Raw genomic sequence first — 17685 nt, forward strand, 5'->3', positions numbered from 1 at the left:
GTCTTAATGGGGGGGGTTTCTGTGAATTTGTCCAAAGTAGAGACTGTCAAAAATTTAAATGACCCTCGCCTGAAAAATAATGGTCTGATTCAACCACCAGGAGTCAACTCTGGACACAGGAAGATAGTGAGACAGCAATCCTCAGTTCCTCTGGGAACCACTCGCCTCTCCGGCGCCCCCCACAGCACCCTTGAGGAACCTGCACAAGTGGTTATTATTCTCTGAATTTTTTTTCCGAACGTCTGAAATACTCCATAATAATATTAAGGTCATGTTTTTCTAGATTTTTTTCCTATTGAACCTTCAATTCTGAAGTAATTCCAGGCAACAAACTGCAAAAACAGTACACCCTTCACCCAGCTTCCCTAAATGTTAACATTTTACAAAGCCGTAGTACAATGATCAAAACCAAGACACTGACTTTGAAGGAATACTATTCATTAATCTACAAACTATCTTCAAATGTCACCAACTGCACCACTAATGCCCTTTTTTCTGGTCCAGAATCACACACTGCATTTAGTTGCCACGTCTCCAGTCTGGGGCAGTTCCTCTGTCTTTGTCTTTCTTACCCTTAACACTTTTTTTTTTTTAAAGATTTTATTTATTTATTTGAGAGAGAGAGAATGAGAGAGAGAGAGCATGAGAGGGAGGAGGGTCAGAGGGAGAAGCAGACTCCCTGCCGAGCAGAGAGCCCGATGCGGGACTCGAACCCCGGGACTCCAGGATCATGACCTGAGCTGAAGGCAGTCGCTTAACCAACTGAGCCACCCAGGCGCCCCATCCTTAACACTTTTGAACGGAGTAAAATAAACCCCTGGAGTTTATGGCCATCTCCCAAAACAGTTTTATTGAAGGCAGTTCTTCAGATCGTTGCCAGCACATCAGGGAAGAGCTGTGATATGAGTTCTTATCTGAGATGACTCTGTCACCTCCAGCAAATCCCCAGAAGGAGCAAGAGGAGAATAAGGAAGTGGCTTAGCAGGGGCAGGATTGCCCTGCACTCAGTTTTTAACTCTAAGGTCTCCTTAGAGCAGTGCCAAGCTCCTAGAAGCCCAGAAACCTCACCTCATTTGCAGGAACTTCTAAGATGGGGGGGGGGGGGGGGCATTGTGGGTAAGTGTGTGCCCAAGTCCACTGACCAGGGCTTGGTGGAGGAGTTCAGCCCGAAAACTGAGAGAGGACTAGGCTGTCAGTACCGTGCATCTTGGAGCTGACTGGGGGCCACGGTCTCCAGCCTTCCCCAAGTTTAGCATAAAAGACCAGACTGTCAGGGCCAAGAGAGAGGTTTCTCTCTTGCGTGCTTTCTCATGCTACTGTGACCGTCGCATCCTGCGCAGCAGTGCCCCGGAGCTCTGAGCAACCTTCCTCTAGGACCCACAGCAGTAGAGATATGCGGTGGGACATCGCCATCTAGTGCTGAAATAAGAAAGTGCAACAATGCTATCCCTGCCTCTCTGGTCCCTGTTAGTGGGGGCATAAAACTACTTATTTAGCAGAGGTTGACAACCTAGAAGAAGCAACATGTCAAGATTTGATCAGTTGACTAATTTCATAGCATGACAAGTCAATGTGGTTTATTGGGCATAGAGAGTTTGGAGTCAGATGGACCAGGAGAGAGTCCCTTCTCTGTTCGTATTCAACGTGGCTTATTCAGCCTCTTGAGTGTCCCTGACCCTCATTTTCCTCATATTTAAAGTGAGGCTAATCATAGTTACATTTAAGGTTGTTATAACAAACCTTGATGAGCACTGGGTTCATAGTAGGCCCCCAATAAATATGTATTCCCTCTCATGCTCCTCTCTAGCCCCTTGGGCACAATTTCCATGACAACCTTGAGTCATTGAAATGGAAGACAGTTCATGAGAGGTATGATAACATTTATCCAAAAAGCCAGACACGCTGTAAAACCCAGAAGCCATACTGCAGAGTGCTTAGAGCAGAGACTGTGACAGGGTTTTGAAGACCTTGTTTTGAAGACCAGCTCTGTCGGATGCTGGTTTTTCCATCTGTAAAATAGAAACGGTAATAAACATACCTACATCCTAGGGTTGCTGTGAAAATTAAATAAATGAATACCTGCAAGGCACTTAGAAAAATCAACATTTGATGAGTGTGATCTAGTATTAATAATATTTCTTAATGTTGCTGACCCAAAAATGCAGGGCTGGGAGTGGGGAGGCTCAGAAACAGCATTTATTTGATTTATAAGAAGAAAATGTTACATGTTACATTTCTTGTCCTTTTGAATGCTGCTACTCCATCCCTTGTGTTTTCCCCTAAAGCACACACACACACACACACACCTGCACTCTATCTTCAAAGAGTTACTTTGAGTCTGGTGTTTCTTGACTGTTAGCTTCCTGGGCCAGACCACGATGCAGCGGGGCCTGGGTAGCCTATCTGGGCTTCATCAACAGCCCGAACCCCTCAGAGAGCTGCACCTTCCTTGTAAAGTGACTCTTCAATCACTATGAAATATCCTTCTTACTCCAGTAATGCTTCTTACCTTAAAGTCTGCTTCGGATACTAAATACACCAGCTTCCTGTTGGTTCATGACTGCATGGGAAGCCTTTTTCAAACACTGTTTTACTTTCAACCTTCCCATATCCTTACACCTCGGGTTTGTTGTTTTTAAGTCTCATAGAACTAGGTTTTGTTCTTTATCCAGGTTGACAATGTTGACTTTAAATTGTAATATTTAGTCCACTTATGGATGATGTAAATATTGATGCATTATTCAGGCTTACTCTTTGCTCCATTTGTTCCCATCTGTTCTATGCTCCTTCTTTCTCCTTTCTTGCCTTCTTTCGAATTTTTAAAATGTCATATTCCCCTTCCATTATCTGTTTGGTTTACATTTTAATTATTCTTTTAGTAAATACCATAGAAATTGAAATGTGCACCCTGCTTAATTAATTCCTAATATAAATTAGTGCCTTCAACATTTCCATTTCCAAGACAATTTAAGGTCCTCAGGATATTCAATTCCATTTACCTCCCATCAGACATATAGGCTACTTTTGTAGTTCATTATACGTGTAAGACCCCATAAAGCATCAGATTTCTAGTTTATGGCATTATCTTTTTAGATTTACACATATTTACTTTTCCACTGCTTTTTTATTCCTTTCTGCACCTCCAAGGGATCAGTAGCTGTTCTCCTTATGCTCAAACACCCATTAGTATTTTCTTTTGGTACAGTCTATCTTCATTGGCCTGAAAATGTCTTTGGAGGGATATTTTTGTTGCATATCCTCTCCCAGGTTGGCTGTTGTTTTCTTTAAGCTCTTTGAAAATATCACCTATTAGGCTTACTTACTGTTGCTTCTTTGAAAGCTCTTCTCTGGCTACCTTTAAAATTTGTCTTTTTTTCAGCAGTTTTACTAGGAAGTGATTGATGTGATTTCCTTTGTATTTATCTTGCTTGGAGGTCAATAGCATTTCTTATATCTGTAGCTCAATATCTTTCATCACTTTTGGAAAATTCTTAGCCATTGTCTTTTCAAATTTTGTGTCTGCTCTAATCTCCCCCATTCCCTCTCCATCAATCTGGATATTTGTTGACCTTTCAGTTCACTAACTCTCTCTTAAACTGTGACCATCAAAGCCATCTACTGATTTTTAAATTTTAGCTATATTATTCTTCAATTCTAGAATTTCTTTTTTATGTGATTTCCAGGTCTCTGCTGAAATTTCTCCTTCTTGTCAATTCCTTGAACTTTTCTTATTTTATTTTTAAATGTTTTTGTATGAGTAGAGTTGACATGCAATGTTACATTAGTTTCAGGTGTATAGCATAGTGATTCCACTTCTCTATACATTATGCTCTGCTCACCACAGTGTAGCTACCATTGTCACATGACATTAGTACAAAACCATTGACTAAATTCCCTATGCTGTGCCTCTTATTCTCATGATTTACCCATTCTATAACTGGAAGCCTGTATCTCCCACTCCCATTCCTTTTGCCCATGCCTTTACCACCTCCACTTTGGTAACCACCAGTTTGCTCTCTGCATTTATAGGTCTGATTCTGCTGTTTGCTTATTCATGTTTTTTTTTAGATTCCACATATAAGTGAAATCATATATCTTTCTCAGTCTGACTTATTTCACTTAGCATAATAGCCCTAGGTCCATCCATGTTGTCACAAATGGCAAGATCTCATCCTTTTTATGGCTGCATAATATTCCTGTGTGTGTGTATGTGTGTGTGTGCGCACATCTTCCATATCCTTTTGTCTATCAGTGGACACTTAGGTTGCTTCCATATCTTCCCTATTATAAATAATGTTGCAATAAACATAGGGATGCATGTATCTTTTCAAATTAGTGTTTCCATTCTCTTTGGATAAATACTCAATTATTGGATCATTTGGTATTTCTATTTTTAATTTTTTGAGGAGGCTCCATACTGTCTTCCACAGTGGTTACACCAATTTGCATTCCCACCAGCAGTGTACCAAGTTTCCTTTCTCTCCACATCCTCACCAACAGATGTTGTTTCTTGTGTTTTTTATTTTAGCCATTCTGACAGGTAGGATGTGATAGCTCAGTGTGATTTTGATTTGCAATTCCCTGATGATCAGTGATGTTGAACATCTTTTCATGTGTCTGTTGGCCATCTGGATGTCTTCTTTAGAAATATGTCTATTCAAGCCCTCTGCCCATTTTTTAACTGGATTGTTTGTTTTTTTAGTGTTGCATTGTATGAGTTCTTTATATATTTAGAATATTAACCCCTTATCAGACATATCATTTGCAAATATATTCTCTCATTCAGTAGACTGTCTTTTGTTTTATTGATGGTTTCCTTACCTAGGTTAGGGAAATTTTCAGGTATTATTCCTTCAAATAAATTTTCTGCCCTTATCTCTTTCTTCTCTTTCTGGGACCCCTATAATGTGAATGTTTGTTCACCTGATGTCCAAGAGATCCCTTCACCTATCCTCATGTTTTTTATTCTTTTCTCTTTTTGTTGTTTAGCTTGGGTGCTTTTCATTTACTTGTCTTCCAGATTGCTAATCCATTCTTCTACATCTGCTAATCTGCTGCTGATTCCCTCTAGTATATTTTTTATTTCAGTTTTGTAGTCTTCAATTCTCATTCATTTTTATATTTTCTATCTCTTTGCTGAAAGTCTCACTGAGTTCTTCCACTCTTCTCTCTAGCCCAGTGAGTATCTTTACAATCATTATTTTAAATTCTTTATCAGGCATATTGCTTATCTCCATTTCATTTAGTTCTTTTTCTGAGGTTGTGTCTTGTTCTTTCTTTTGGAGCATATTCTTATGTTTCCCCATTTTGCTTGACTTTCTGTGCTTGTTTCTATGGATTACACAGAAGAGCTACTTCTCCTAAACCTGAAGGAATGGTCTTGTGTGTGATCATCTCCTGAGTAGACTGTGTGTGCTCGGTGAATTTCCTGGCTGGCTGGAGCTACCGCTGGCATGGGCTAGGCGTCCCAGGGCTCTCCATGCAGCAGGTGCCCTGATAGGGAAGCTAAGGCTAAAGTGAGTGCAAGCCGGGGTGTTGTGAGGCTCTACATACAGAGAGCACCTTGGCACGATAGCTGAAGCTGAAGGGGGTGTTATCTGGGGTGTACTGGGGCTCTCCATGGAGAGGGTGCCCTGGCAGGCTAGCTGGAAATGAGCCAAGGTACAGGTCAGGAGGTCCTGGGCCTTTCTGCACAGTGGGTACAGGCAAAACAGCTAAACCTGAAGTGGGTGCAAGCCAGGGTATCCCAAGGCACTCTGCACTCAGGGCACTCTGGCAGGACAGTTGAAGCTGAAATGGGTGCAAGCCAGGGGCTGTGGGGCACTCTCTGCAGGGGGTACCCTGGTGAGGCAGCTGGAGCTGAAGCAGTGGGTAGGCTGGGAGGTCCCTGGACCTTCTGCACAGAGGGTGCCCTGGCAGGATAGCTGAAACTAAAGTGGGTATCAGCCAGGGGAATCCAGGGCTCTATGCACAGAGGGCACTTTGGCAAGATAGCTGAAGCTGAAATGAGTGTAAACTGGGATATTCTAGGACTCTTCACACAGAGACTGCCCTGGAGGGGTGACTGGAGCCAAGGCAGGGCCCAGGCCAGAGGGTACTGGGCACTCTGCTCAGGGGAAGCCCTGGCAGGACAGCTAAGGCTAAGGAGGGCACAGGTCCCTGGGCTCTGTGCAAAATGTGCCCTAGGAAGACAGCTGAAGCTGAAGTTGTTGCAAGGGGACTGTTCTGGGGCTCTCCACACTGAAGGCGACCTGGTGGGACAGCTGAAGCTGAACTGGGTGCAAGCCAGTGTGTCCCGGGGTGCTCAGCTCAGGGAGGGCCCTGGTCTGACGACTGGAGCCAAAGCCAGTGCAGGTGGGAGTGTTCCAGGATGCTCCGCACAGGGGGTGCCCTGGCAAGGGGGCTGGAACTGATGTAGGCATGGGCTGGGGGTTCCCAAGCACGTGGCTCTGGGGGCACGCTGGCAGGGCAGCTAGATCTGAAGGAGACGTCAGCCGGAAGGTTCTTGAGCGCTCTGGGCAGGTGTTGCTCTAGCAAGCCATCTGAAGCCGAAGTGGTGTGGGGCTGGGGCGCTCCGGGGTGCCTGGCACCTCTGTCACCTTGGCAGGAAGGCTGGAGCTGTAGCCAGTGCTAATCAGGGGTGTCCCAGTGTGCAGCGCCCTGGGGCCACCCTAGAGGACGGCTGAGGCTGGTGCAGGCTGGGGACCCGGGACTCACGGAGGCGGCAGGCGGGTTAGGGTGCCCAGCCTGTGCACTGGTCTGCGCCTTCAGGGTGGAGAGGGAATGTGGACCCGCGGACAACCCCTCCCAGCCCAAAGCAGTCCAGCAGCTCCCCGGCCTGTTGGCAGAGTCCCAGGGCTGACTTTCATATGCTAGTCGCTCTTTTTAAACTCCTTTTTCCCTGTGCCCCAGGACAGAGGGGTCTGCCCCCAGTCCCTGAGTCCTAGCCCTCCCCAGGGCCCTTCGCAGCGCTGTCGGCGCAGCCTTCCCTCCTTACCTTGTCTGCGTCTCTCTCGCTGTTCTCTTTTGCCTTCTGTCTTTTGTTGCGCCGAAGATGTTCAGCGGACCCTCAGTTTGAAATTTGGCGCCTCCGGAGGAGTGCTGGTGAGTTCGGGCTCTTCCTAGGTCGCCATCTTGGGCCGGAACCTTTACTTCCTTGAACTTTTTAATCCTAGCTGTTGTTAAGGTCTGTTATGTAATGCTAAATATCTGAATTTTCTGAGGGTCTGTTTCTATTCACTTTCTCATTTTGGTCAAATCCTGTGTTTCTGTATTCTTAGTTACCTTTTATTAATGAACAGAATTCCAAAAAAAAAAACTGTAGAGAAATTAGAGAAACTGCATAGTGTTATCTTCTGTCGGGATTTGTTTTTGCTTCTGGATGGTACTAGGTTTGGTACAAATTGCCTCATTCAGTTGGGGGCTGAGGTGATTTGAGAGTGGGCTTCGGTCCCTGTGAGAACAGGCCCATTTCCAGTTTGTGTACTGGAGGGGTAGGGGGCCCTTTTGGGTCCCAGTAGAAAGCCTGGGGGTGTTCAAAAGCGCTTCCACTGGGTGCATCCTGGACTCTAATTTTTGTTACCTATGAGTCTCCCAAAAAATTTTGCGCAGCTTCCCAGCCACTACGCTTGAATGAACAAGGCTTTGAGGTGGGAAAAGTGGCACCAAATGTAGGTCGCACCTGTCTGGAACACTGGCCTTTGTTTTCTTGATTGCTCTCTGATGTCTTAATAGATACACGTGTTCTGACTTTTATGGTTTTCTCAGCAGAAGGGTTGGTGTAAAACAAGCTAATCACCCATTGCTGGAAGCTGAATTCTCCACATGCCTTACTTGAATAATTAATTGTAAAGAGTTCAAGTTCTGAAGTAAAATAGACAAGTTCAAATCTTGACTCTCTCACTTACTAGCTATGTGAACTTAGGTGAGCTATTTGACTTCTTTGAGTCTTAGTGTCCTTATCCGGAAAAACAGAAGTAACAGTAGCACCTGCCTTGAGCTATTTTAAGGATTTTTTTTAGATGCAGGTAGAGCACAGTGCCAGGAATGTAGCAAATATTGAAATGTTACTCAAATGTTAGTGATAACAGTTTTCAAAGTACTATAATAATTTTTATCATTAATTATGTAAATTAACACAAAACAGCACCCTCTGTGAGGGTTGTAACTGCTAAAGACCCAACACAGATCTTAATTTTTCCAACTTTCATAGCTATGGCTTTGGGACCCTTGGATAGAATGGCTCACTGCACCGCATGAAATAGTTTACGCAGGCGTTCGTGTGTTCATTTTGGAAAATAGATCAATTGGAGTGAGAGAGTCAGAATTTAGCAGCAGGATCAAGGAAGTAAGCTTTGGCAAGAAGACTCATGAAATTAGCCCTCCTAGGCTATGGCCTCGAGGGTGTATCTAAGTGTAATGAGAGACAGTAACCACCAAGGTTTGCTCTGGAAAAGGGAGACAGATCTTTCGCTGTCCTCCCGATATTAGGGCTGAGCCCTCATTGTGCTGGGAAAAGCTTTCTACTTACTAGGATTCCTGGACACAGAGAAGCTCCAGGTGCTAAGGAACAAGAACCCTAATTATTCTGGGCTCTCTTTGTAAGAAAAGGCTTTATTTCAAAGATTCCACAGTATTTTAATAAGAGGCAACACTTAAATTCAAGAAGCATCATTTTAAATGTCTTAAATGTTTTTAAATGTTACTGTATTGTACACTTAAAAATCTGTTAATAGAGATCTCAACGTTCGACGTTCCTACCACAGAAAAAATTTTCAAAAAAATGTTTAAAGTACTTTTAATTGTTGAAATATTGAAACATCCAAACTATATTTATGTAAGATATAAAATGCCAGAAGCATGTTTTGTACTCACCACGTGGCCAGTTTATTTCACTTTCCCGGTTACAGTTAGAGCACATGATGCCACGTGGGGTGGTGAGTCCAGCCACGCTGGGACTCCAGGAAATACTCTGTCATTGAGAACACCACATTGCAGAGCCTGGTGCAGTTTTGCAGACCCAGCAACGCAATTCCAGATATGACAAGCCTGACGGTCTGATTTATACCAGACTTATCGAAAGCTGATCTATAAATCAGCACACCTTAGTCTTTCCACAATGAAGCAAAAATAGCCACTGGGACTGTACAAATGAGGATCCAAACATGGTCTTTTCTCCCCTCATTTGAAAAGCCAAATTTCAATAGTGATGATGGAGCCAGAAAAACCAGTTAGAATAATGATGGATGGTGGCACTTAACAATGCCACCAAACTACGGCAAGAACTGTCTCCAACTCTCCAGTCCTGAGGATCACCCTTTCCTTTTACCCACCTAACATAATCCGACCCTCTCGCCCATACTGCTTGGCTGTACAAATTCTAGTCTTTATTGTGATGTGTAAGGAACAGAAGTCCTAGGAAGTGTTTATATCCCACAAATCCATCCTGGCTGTTGCTAGTCAGCATTTGGCCTACAGACCAGTGTCTGGGCTTCTGTGCTGCTCTTTTGCCATCTGGAAACCATCTCCAAGCTACCACAGCCCCCTAGGCACCATCTGGCCCCAGTATGGACACAGCTCCTCCCTTAATCCTCTAAAGCACAGCTGACACTGGGCTGTAGGTTTTGCCAAAGTCTTACCAAAAGTGAACCTAACATGAGGGAATTAATAATGTAGTGAAAATCATTAAAATCCAGCAACACATTCCACTGTTCTTAGAATCTTTAGAGGGGGCGTCTATGACTAACATTTTTCTCCTTAGCCCCAATCTGCGGCTAGGATACAGAGACCTGTTCATTTCTTCCACATGGGTGTCCCCTACAATGCTGTTCCCCTCTATGAATTCTATGGCTCCAATTCTCCCATCTCTAGCTCCCAAAAGAAGAAAGATTAATCTGTCTCATAATTATCTCTGCCTTCTTACCCTACCCAACCATTCTGGTTTAGGGTATGACCCATGAAGCATTTCTTACAGCTTTGACAGTTTATTTATTTAGCTCCCAGGTTAAAATCCAGACCCTCCCTCTGGATGCACTCACTCCATCAGCCCTGAAGCAAGCCATCCCTAATTGTGATCCAAACAGTATACAAATGTACCAAAGCTCACCCAGTTGGATATCTATCAGTTCTAATTCTTTCCTGTTAAAACAATGCAGTATCTTAAAAGCTAAATCTCACACATACACCATACCCTTTCAAACTTTTGCTGATTCAAAGGGTATGTACATTTTCAATCACTCATTCAGTATTGAACTAATTGCTGTGCACTCTTCTAGGACTAGGGATATTATAATGAGCATAAATATGTTCCCAACCTCATAGCCCTCGTATCTTGTGGGAGAGACAAAAGGAAATAAATGTAAACTGCACTGGTGTAATCTGCAAAGAACAGTGCTACCAGGGAAAAGCTTCTCTACAGAACTGGCCATTAGCTGAGATCTCATGAATGATTAGTAAATGTTAACAAGGCAAAAAAAAAAAAAAAAGGAAGAGTCTCTGTGTTCCAAGCAAAAAGAACAATTTTAAAAGTCCTGGGGCTGGAAGGAGAGAGTACTGGAATTGGAAGACCAGCCTAGCTAAAAGAGAGGCATTAATGGTGAGCAGAGATTGAGAGGGTGCAAGGCAACCCTTCAGACCTCTGTAAACATGTTAAGAACATGATTTTTATTCCAGGAACAATAAGATGACCCTGAATGATTCTGTGCACACTTTGAAAATTTGATACTTGCTGGAAAGGCTATATACTATTTTATATTCCCCTACAGCTTCACCTACATTGAGTATTATTTTAATAATTTGATAGTTTTAACCTTGGGACTCATTACATCTGTTTTCATATTTATTGCCCATATTTGTATCTGTTACAGACATAATGTTTGTATGTCTCTCCAACCCCAAATTCATGTTGAAATCCCAGCCCCCAATGTGATAGTATTAGGAGGTGGGGTCTTTGGGAGGTAACTAGGGCATGAGGGCAGAGCTCTCAGGAACAGGATCAGTGCCCTTGTAAGAAGAGAGGAGAGAGAGTGTGCTTCTGCTCTGTTCTCTGCCATTTGAGAATACAGCAAGATGACCATCTACCCAAGAAAAGGGCCTTCACCAGACACAGAATCTGCCAGCACCTTGATCTTGGACTTCTCAGCCTCAAAAACAGGGAGAAATAAATGTTTGTTGTGTAAGCCACCCAGCCCAACCTGACTAGAGATTATCCTCCCCATTTCCTACTGGGATATTGTCTTCTTTTAACAAAATTTAGGACTTATTATTATTGTTTTAATCTTTTTTCCCCTAATTGTTTGCCTTTTAATTATGTATGTCAAATATTATATACATAGCAACCTTTTCTTTTAGGGATTCTGCCATAAAGGCATTTTGTAACCCCAATTATTATAGAAGTATTCATCTATATTTTCTGTTAGTAGTTGCATGTTCAATTGCTCATACTGAATCATGATATCTTGATTGACATCTATAAACAAACCTAACTTTACTTTTCAAAGAGTTAACCAGTTATCCCTTGAAATGTCACTTTTATCATTATAAGTAAACAACTTAGAAAATCATTTGTTTTCTTAATCTTCTATTTTGTTCTATTATCTAATCATATATTACCAGACCAGTATCACATATAACTTTATAATACATTTCATGTGAGATCAAGTTCTTGCACACTAAGTTATCCTATCCTCATTTGTCCAATTTTAATTTTTAGCTACCCTATGAGAAACTTACTCTTTTCTTATAAAACACTGAATTGGCTTTCACAGGGATTTTTAAATAGACTATCAAGGTTTCAGATTGAGAACTAAGAGATATCCATCTGGAACACAAAGAGGTGAAAATGACCTGGAAGACTTCAGCAAGATTTTCCAACAACTATTGAAATTTACATAGATTTTTACATGTAATGGGTACATTACTGAAAGGTCTGAACAAATATCCCATAAGACAGTTTACCATAATTGACCTTTTATTTAAAAAAATTACAGGGAGCAATTTCCAGCATATTTTATAAAAGTACTGCCTGTATCAAACATTTATATCACTATTAATTCCATTGAAGAGCTGCCTTTTTTTTAAGGTACTAATTCCAATTGATGGGATACATGCCCTTAAAATAGAAAGTTTCCATTATTTATCCAAATGTTAAAATTAAGATTATTGAGAAGTTTATTGCTTTATGGCTGGGCAAGATGCTGCTAGCACATTTTAGGTAAATAATATTCTTTATTAAAAACTATGAGGTCATTCTGTTTAAAACTTTTAGGATAATTCACAGAAAATAGATATATTTATTCAAATTATACACTGAAGGGCTGGGCTGTTGGCTATAGACATTTATATGGGAAGCAGCTCTTTAAAGAAATAAGACACACAAATAGATCTGCCTTGATATAATATACATAATTGAAATTAACAAAACCTGGAAGACCAATATTGTTATACTATGTTCTGTTAGAATCTTAAAAAAGAAATCACACATTTAGTAGTCCATTTGTGCTTAAAATATTCATATGCATGAGAAGCTTAAAGAAAAAAACACCTCTGTACATGATGATGAAAAGAAAGTAATAAATTTTTTTGAAATTGCACTGTTATTTAAAACACTTTCCTAAAGTCAGACCCTCCTTTGTAACTGGCACAGTTTTTCAGGTCTAATTGGCAACCTGGGGAGGCCCCTCTGGTATCAGTGAAGTAAAGAAGGTGGTGATAAAAGACCAAGCTGACGCCATTAATCCAGGCCTTTGAACTGCACCGGCGTCTTCACCTGCATCTTCTCCACTCTCATCTTCAAGCCCATCATCCATAAGACGCTCCTTTCAAACAAAACAAGAAACATACTCCTAAGGGATTTGAAGTTAGCATTAACTCATGACAGAAAAAGACAGAATTAAACTCTTCTCTACAGAAAAGGAATATGAGTATGTAATAAGGAAGTGGTACATATCTGGTCATTAGAAATCTTTGTTAAATCCAAAATTGATAAATTCCTCAGTGTTCAAGTTCAAAGGGATAACTGCCAATTTAATACAATAAATTCTCACCGTGTGCATAACTTTCTTTCTAGGCTATTTTCAGGAAGAATAATGTTAATTCTTCCTGCTTAATTCTTTTTGTGGTTGTTTTTTGGTTTTTTTTTTTTTGAGAGAGAGAGCATGAGCGTGGGGGAGGAGGAGAGGGAGAGAAGGGCAGAGAGAGAGAGAGAGAATCTTAGGCAGGCTCCCCCGAGTGCACAGCCCAACATAGGGCTCTATCTCACGACCCTGAGATCATGACGTGAGCCAAAATCAAGAGTCGGACACTTAACTGACGAAGCCACCCACGTGCCCCCCTACTTAATTCAAATATATGACTGATTAAGTATTATATTCTAAGTTCTCCCAGATAAAATCACACAATTTATATGTTAACTTTTCTTCACGTGCCATTCCACAAACTTGTGGAATGCCCCAAGATTCTTTTATCATGTTGGTTTCTTACACTGCTGAGGAACATCTATATTTGAAATATACAAAAGCCTCATTAGCATACCATTTCTTCAAGTTCTAGGTTGTTTGCATTTTGCCCATCATTGTTAACTTCGGCATTATTGTCGGGAGCCTGCTGCTGACGACCTTCTTGCCTAAAAGGAAACCATCCAGCTTGGTGTCTGTGCAGTAAAATAAAGAGAAAAGAAAAGAAGTCTCAACTGTTTTTATTTGTAACGCTTTAAAACAGTGTCCTACAACAGAATAATTATTTCAACTATAATAAATAAAAAGACCAAATTTCCTACTTAGGACCAAGAACTGTCCCTCTCAAAGCAATGACAGCAAAACAGGAATTGACTTAAGTCTAAAAAATCTATCATGGGCTTTGCTGGTTCTGTGCTAGATATCTTAAGATCTAACTTAGCTATCTTAATGTCCTAACATATTGAGATTCATAACATCTTTTCCGCTATTTTTCAAAATGAAATTCAACTACATATTTCTTTGCCTCTTGGGGTAAAGGGGGGCAAGAAAAAGTCTACTTAGGAAAAAAAGTCTGACCTATTCCTATAGGTCTTACTAATGATAATTATAACTAAAAAGAATATCCTTATGCAAAAGTGCATCAGACACTTCAAGTTCTAAATAATTGATAGAGCATGTCTAAATGAATTAATAATTTTTTATTATGAAAGACGGTGAAAGAAAAATCTGCTTGTAGACCGTTCTGATAAACATATTTACTCAACATAACCTACTTTGCTTTTGGTGCTAGATATCTGGAGTCCAAAACTCCTATTCCTTCACTCAACAGTCATGACAGACTACTATATGCCAAATTCTGTGAACATTTTTAGAAAGTAATTAAAAGAAACCACAAAAAGTTAACAAGCATCACTCACAAATAAACCAGTAGCATGGCTCCCATTACCATGATAAACCGACTAAAAGAAGAATAGAAGTATACAATGCTAAGGAGAATTGCAGCTCGTGAGAACGTGTACATCCAGTCTAGCCAGTCTCGATTGAAGTCTTCTTCATTTAGCACTGGACCTCCCTGTGCATTCATTTGAACATTCTCATTCATGGGTCGATTTTCTTGGGCCACTAGGTTTGGAGCTGGCGGGGGTTCTTCTCCAGGAACACGTGGCAGATTTAGAGGCTGTGAAGCAGCAGGCTGAGCTGGGTTGGCATTTGATGTGGCCTGAGCTGAAACTGCAGCTTGACTGAAATATTCACCAAAATAAATATTAAGAAGAAAAAAAAACTTTATCATACTCTTGTATTTTGTAAAACTTCCTTGGGGAGCCATATGTATTTTTCATAAACCTAACATGGAATATCACAACTCTGGTACCACATTTCTTAGGTAAGCATGAATCCCAGTGGAAAAGTGAGGTCAAGACTGATGGTAGGAGAGAGTAGCTCAGGAAAGGATGCTCCCTTAGCCTCACAGTCTAAGATGGTAGGGGAGAGGTGGAAGACATTAAGAAGGCCATGGTAATCATTATCTTTTCTCTCTTTCATTAAATTACTTTATAACATAATGACCAAATCTTTTTCCAAATCTTTTCACTAATGGCCCCTTTTGTTTTTCTATGTGGGATGACTACCACCGCACCCACCACCTCTCCCTTAGAGCCATTTTTTTGAAAAATATGTCTAAAAATGTAAATTGATCATTACCCTGTGTGTCCATTGTTAGTGATAAATGATTTGTATTTGTGTCTTAAGATATTAACTAGATCCCAGATAACAACCCCCCAACCCCAATCCTGACTTTTGGGAACTCCATCTGGGAACCATTGGAATAGGTACTCGTAAACCTATGAAGAATTGTGTTCCTGAAGTTTGCTTATAATTTGATTGCTTGAAAGAATAAATTTTCCTATATGAGGCTTCCAGTAAAAAGATAATATATCTGGGATTTGCTTTAAATTATCCAGCACAGGAGGGGCAAGTTCTAGAACAAGAATGCCATGATTTGATAAATGTTGAGGCTGGGTGATGAGTACACAGGGATTCATTTCACTATTCTATCTTTTTGCATGCTGAAATTTTTTTACAATAAAATGTTTATAAATCAGGATAGCAAAACAGAAGTTTCCCAGGCTACAAAAGCCCATTTAATTCAGTATGCTAATACCTTGTATCTGTAGGGGGCTTTTTAGTTTCCAAAACACATCCTACCTCACGGATATTCTGATTCAAAGGTGAGTTATACTTCATTAAAGGAGAGAACTTGAGGCTCAGAAGTTAAATAATGTACATAATAGTGTATAATTTATAACAAGCTACAGTAAGCCCCACTTATCTTACACAGTTCTCAGGAGTTATAAATGAGACAAGGGGTGTAAAGCATCTAGCATCTAGCACAGTACTAAGCACAAAGCAGTCACTCAGATGGTAACTATGACCACAGCAATAGGTAAGGTACAAATAGCCTGTCTGCAGCCAAGGGATCATGCAAGAGAACATTAGGATATGAGGTTCATAAAGCACATCAGCTTTATGGGGTAAGGTCTGGAGTAAGGATAAGGATACAGACTTCACACTGTAGGCAAGGGAACCATCAGGTATTTGGGAGGATGGGGAATGACTGGCTCAATTCTGTGTTAAGCACATTAACCTGGCAGCAGCAGGATGAAATATAGTAAAGAATCCAAAAGGAGAAAGAACAATTGCAGTAAAGTAGGTCCAAAATGCGAAAAGATCTGGGCAAAATATTGAAAGGAAGATGTAGGGGAAGAACAAAAGTTAGAAACAACCTATTAACTCATCTTGGTAAATTGTTGGGTTCAGGGTTAACTGAAGGCAGAGTCAAAGCTGATTAAGGTTAAGAGCCTGGAGGATGAATAAGAGGAGACTGTGTCACTGACAAGTCAGGAAGGAGAACACATTTAAGAGGACAGTGGTGTCAAATTTGAGACATCCTGAATTTAAAGGAAAGGCAAATTTCCCTCGGGAAATCTTCCAGCAACCAGGATGAAGCACAGGAGATAAAGAAAAGGGGTCATCCACAGAGAGCTAATGACTAAGGCCACAGAAGGAAAAAATTCAAGAGGACTGGCCTAGGACTGAACCCTGTCTTCATTACCAGATTGTCATAAGGTACGTGGCAAGTACACAAATTTCTGTCTAACTAAACAAGCAATGTTACCATTTAGAAGAAGGGGAAAAATGAGCCATCAAGGACACAAAATGAGTGATCAGAAAAACAGAAAGAATGAAGAGGATAACAAAATCACAGAAACAAGAGAACATTAAAGAGAAGCTAGAAATGTTAAATGAATACATAGAAGTCCAGAAGAATGAAGGCTGAGAAGCTGTGCTCGGTGCTACGATCCATGCTGACCAGAAGCAAGACTTACTAAAATGCTGACAGTCCAGAAAGCATATTATTAGCCTTATGTCAACATGAATGTTCCTGACATAGGATTCCCTTTCATTTAGCATCCTATCTCTTCATGTAGATTTGCTGCCTTCCAGTGAAACTTTCCTAAGTTTTCTCCTCTTAAGTAGATAAAATGTTATATTAAAGAAAGCATCTCAATACTGCTAAATGTAATTAGGAGAGAGAGGGAGAAACAGAGAATAGGTTTAGCTGATGTGAACTGGATGTGAACCCTTTTCTCTTTAGCCAAATCATTTAAAAGAAAGTTATCTGCTGAAATGTTGGCAAATTCATTCTCATAGTAATTTTTAAAAACCAATAAAACACATCAGTAAATGGAATCCCATATCAACTTACCTAGGATGAAAAAGAAAATAAAGCAAGTAGCACACTAAGCAAAAAGAAAAAAAAAAAAACGAACTCAAATTAACTTACTATTGCATGTAATACTGATGAGCATACATCTGTTGCCACCACAGCATCTGCAGGGGGCTGAAAGCGGGATACACTGGGAATCCAGCTGGAATAGCTTGCCCAGGAAGCTGGTTGTCCACATTTCTGCAATACACAGATAAAAGAAATGTCTTTTCATGCTCTAGAAGTTGAAAGCATTTCTTGGCATTTTCATTTCTTAAGTATAAGCCACCCGTTGACAAAATACACTAAATCATACTGAAAAGAAAAATACTTATTTTTCAACATTCTTCAAATAAGATATTGTGGTTTATACAGGATGACCCAGGCCCCAAATTATAGAACAACTAACATTTCAGCCCAATCTTAATAAGAAAATAAAGCAAGTCACCCACAAAATGTGTGGCA

The 17685-nt window shown here is 40.7% G+C and overlaps 1 protein-coding gene across 2 annotated transcripts in view; it reads right to left on the reverse strand.

The window, feature by feature from the left end:
* Positions 1 to 11956: 11956 nt before the first annotated feature.
* Positions 11957 to 17685, reverse strand: part of HERPUD2 (HERPUD family member 2) — a 29884-nt gene continuing 24155 nt past the window's right edge. The window contains exons 6-9 of one of the 2 annotated variants that reach the window (XM_021699306.1): positions 17299 to 17421; positions 14372 to 14695; positions 13531 to 13648; positions 11957 to 12812 (exon numbers count right to left, since the gene is read on the reverse strand). In XM_021699306.1, the coding sequence (XP_021554981.1) occupies positions 12654 to 12812; positions 13531 to 13648; positions 14372 to 14695; positions 17299 to 17421 (724 nt within the window). In that variant the 3' untranslated portion in view covers positions 11957 to 12653. Of the gene's footprint in view, positions 12816 to 13530; positions 13649 to 14371; positions 14696 to 17298; positions 17422 to 17685 lie in introns of both variants that reach the window. The other variant, XM_021699305.1, reaches the window with a different exon arrangement.

The sequence above is a fragment of the Neomonachus schauinslandi genome, chromosome 12 (assembly GCF_002201575.2).
Source record: "Neomonachus schauinslandi chromosome 12, ASM220157v2, whole genome shotgun sequence".
NCBI classification, from domain to species: Eukaryota; Metazoa; Chordata; class Mammalia; order Carnivora; family Phocidae; genus Neomonachus; species Neomonachus schauinslandi.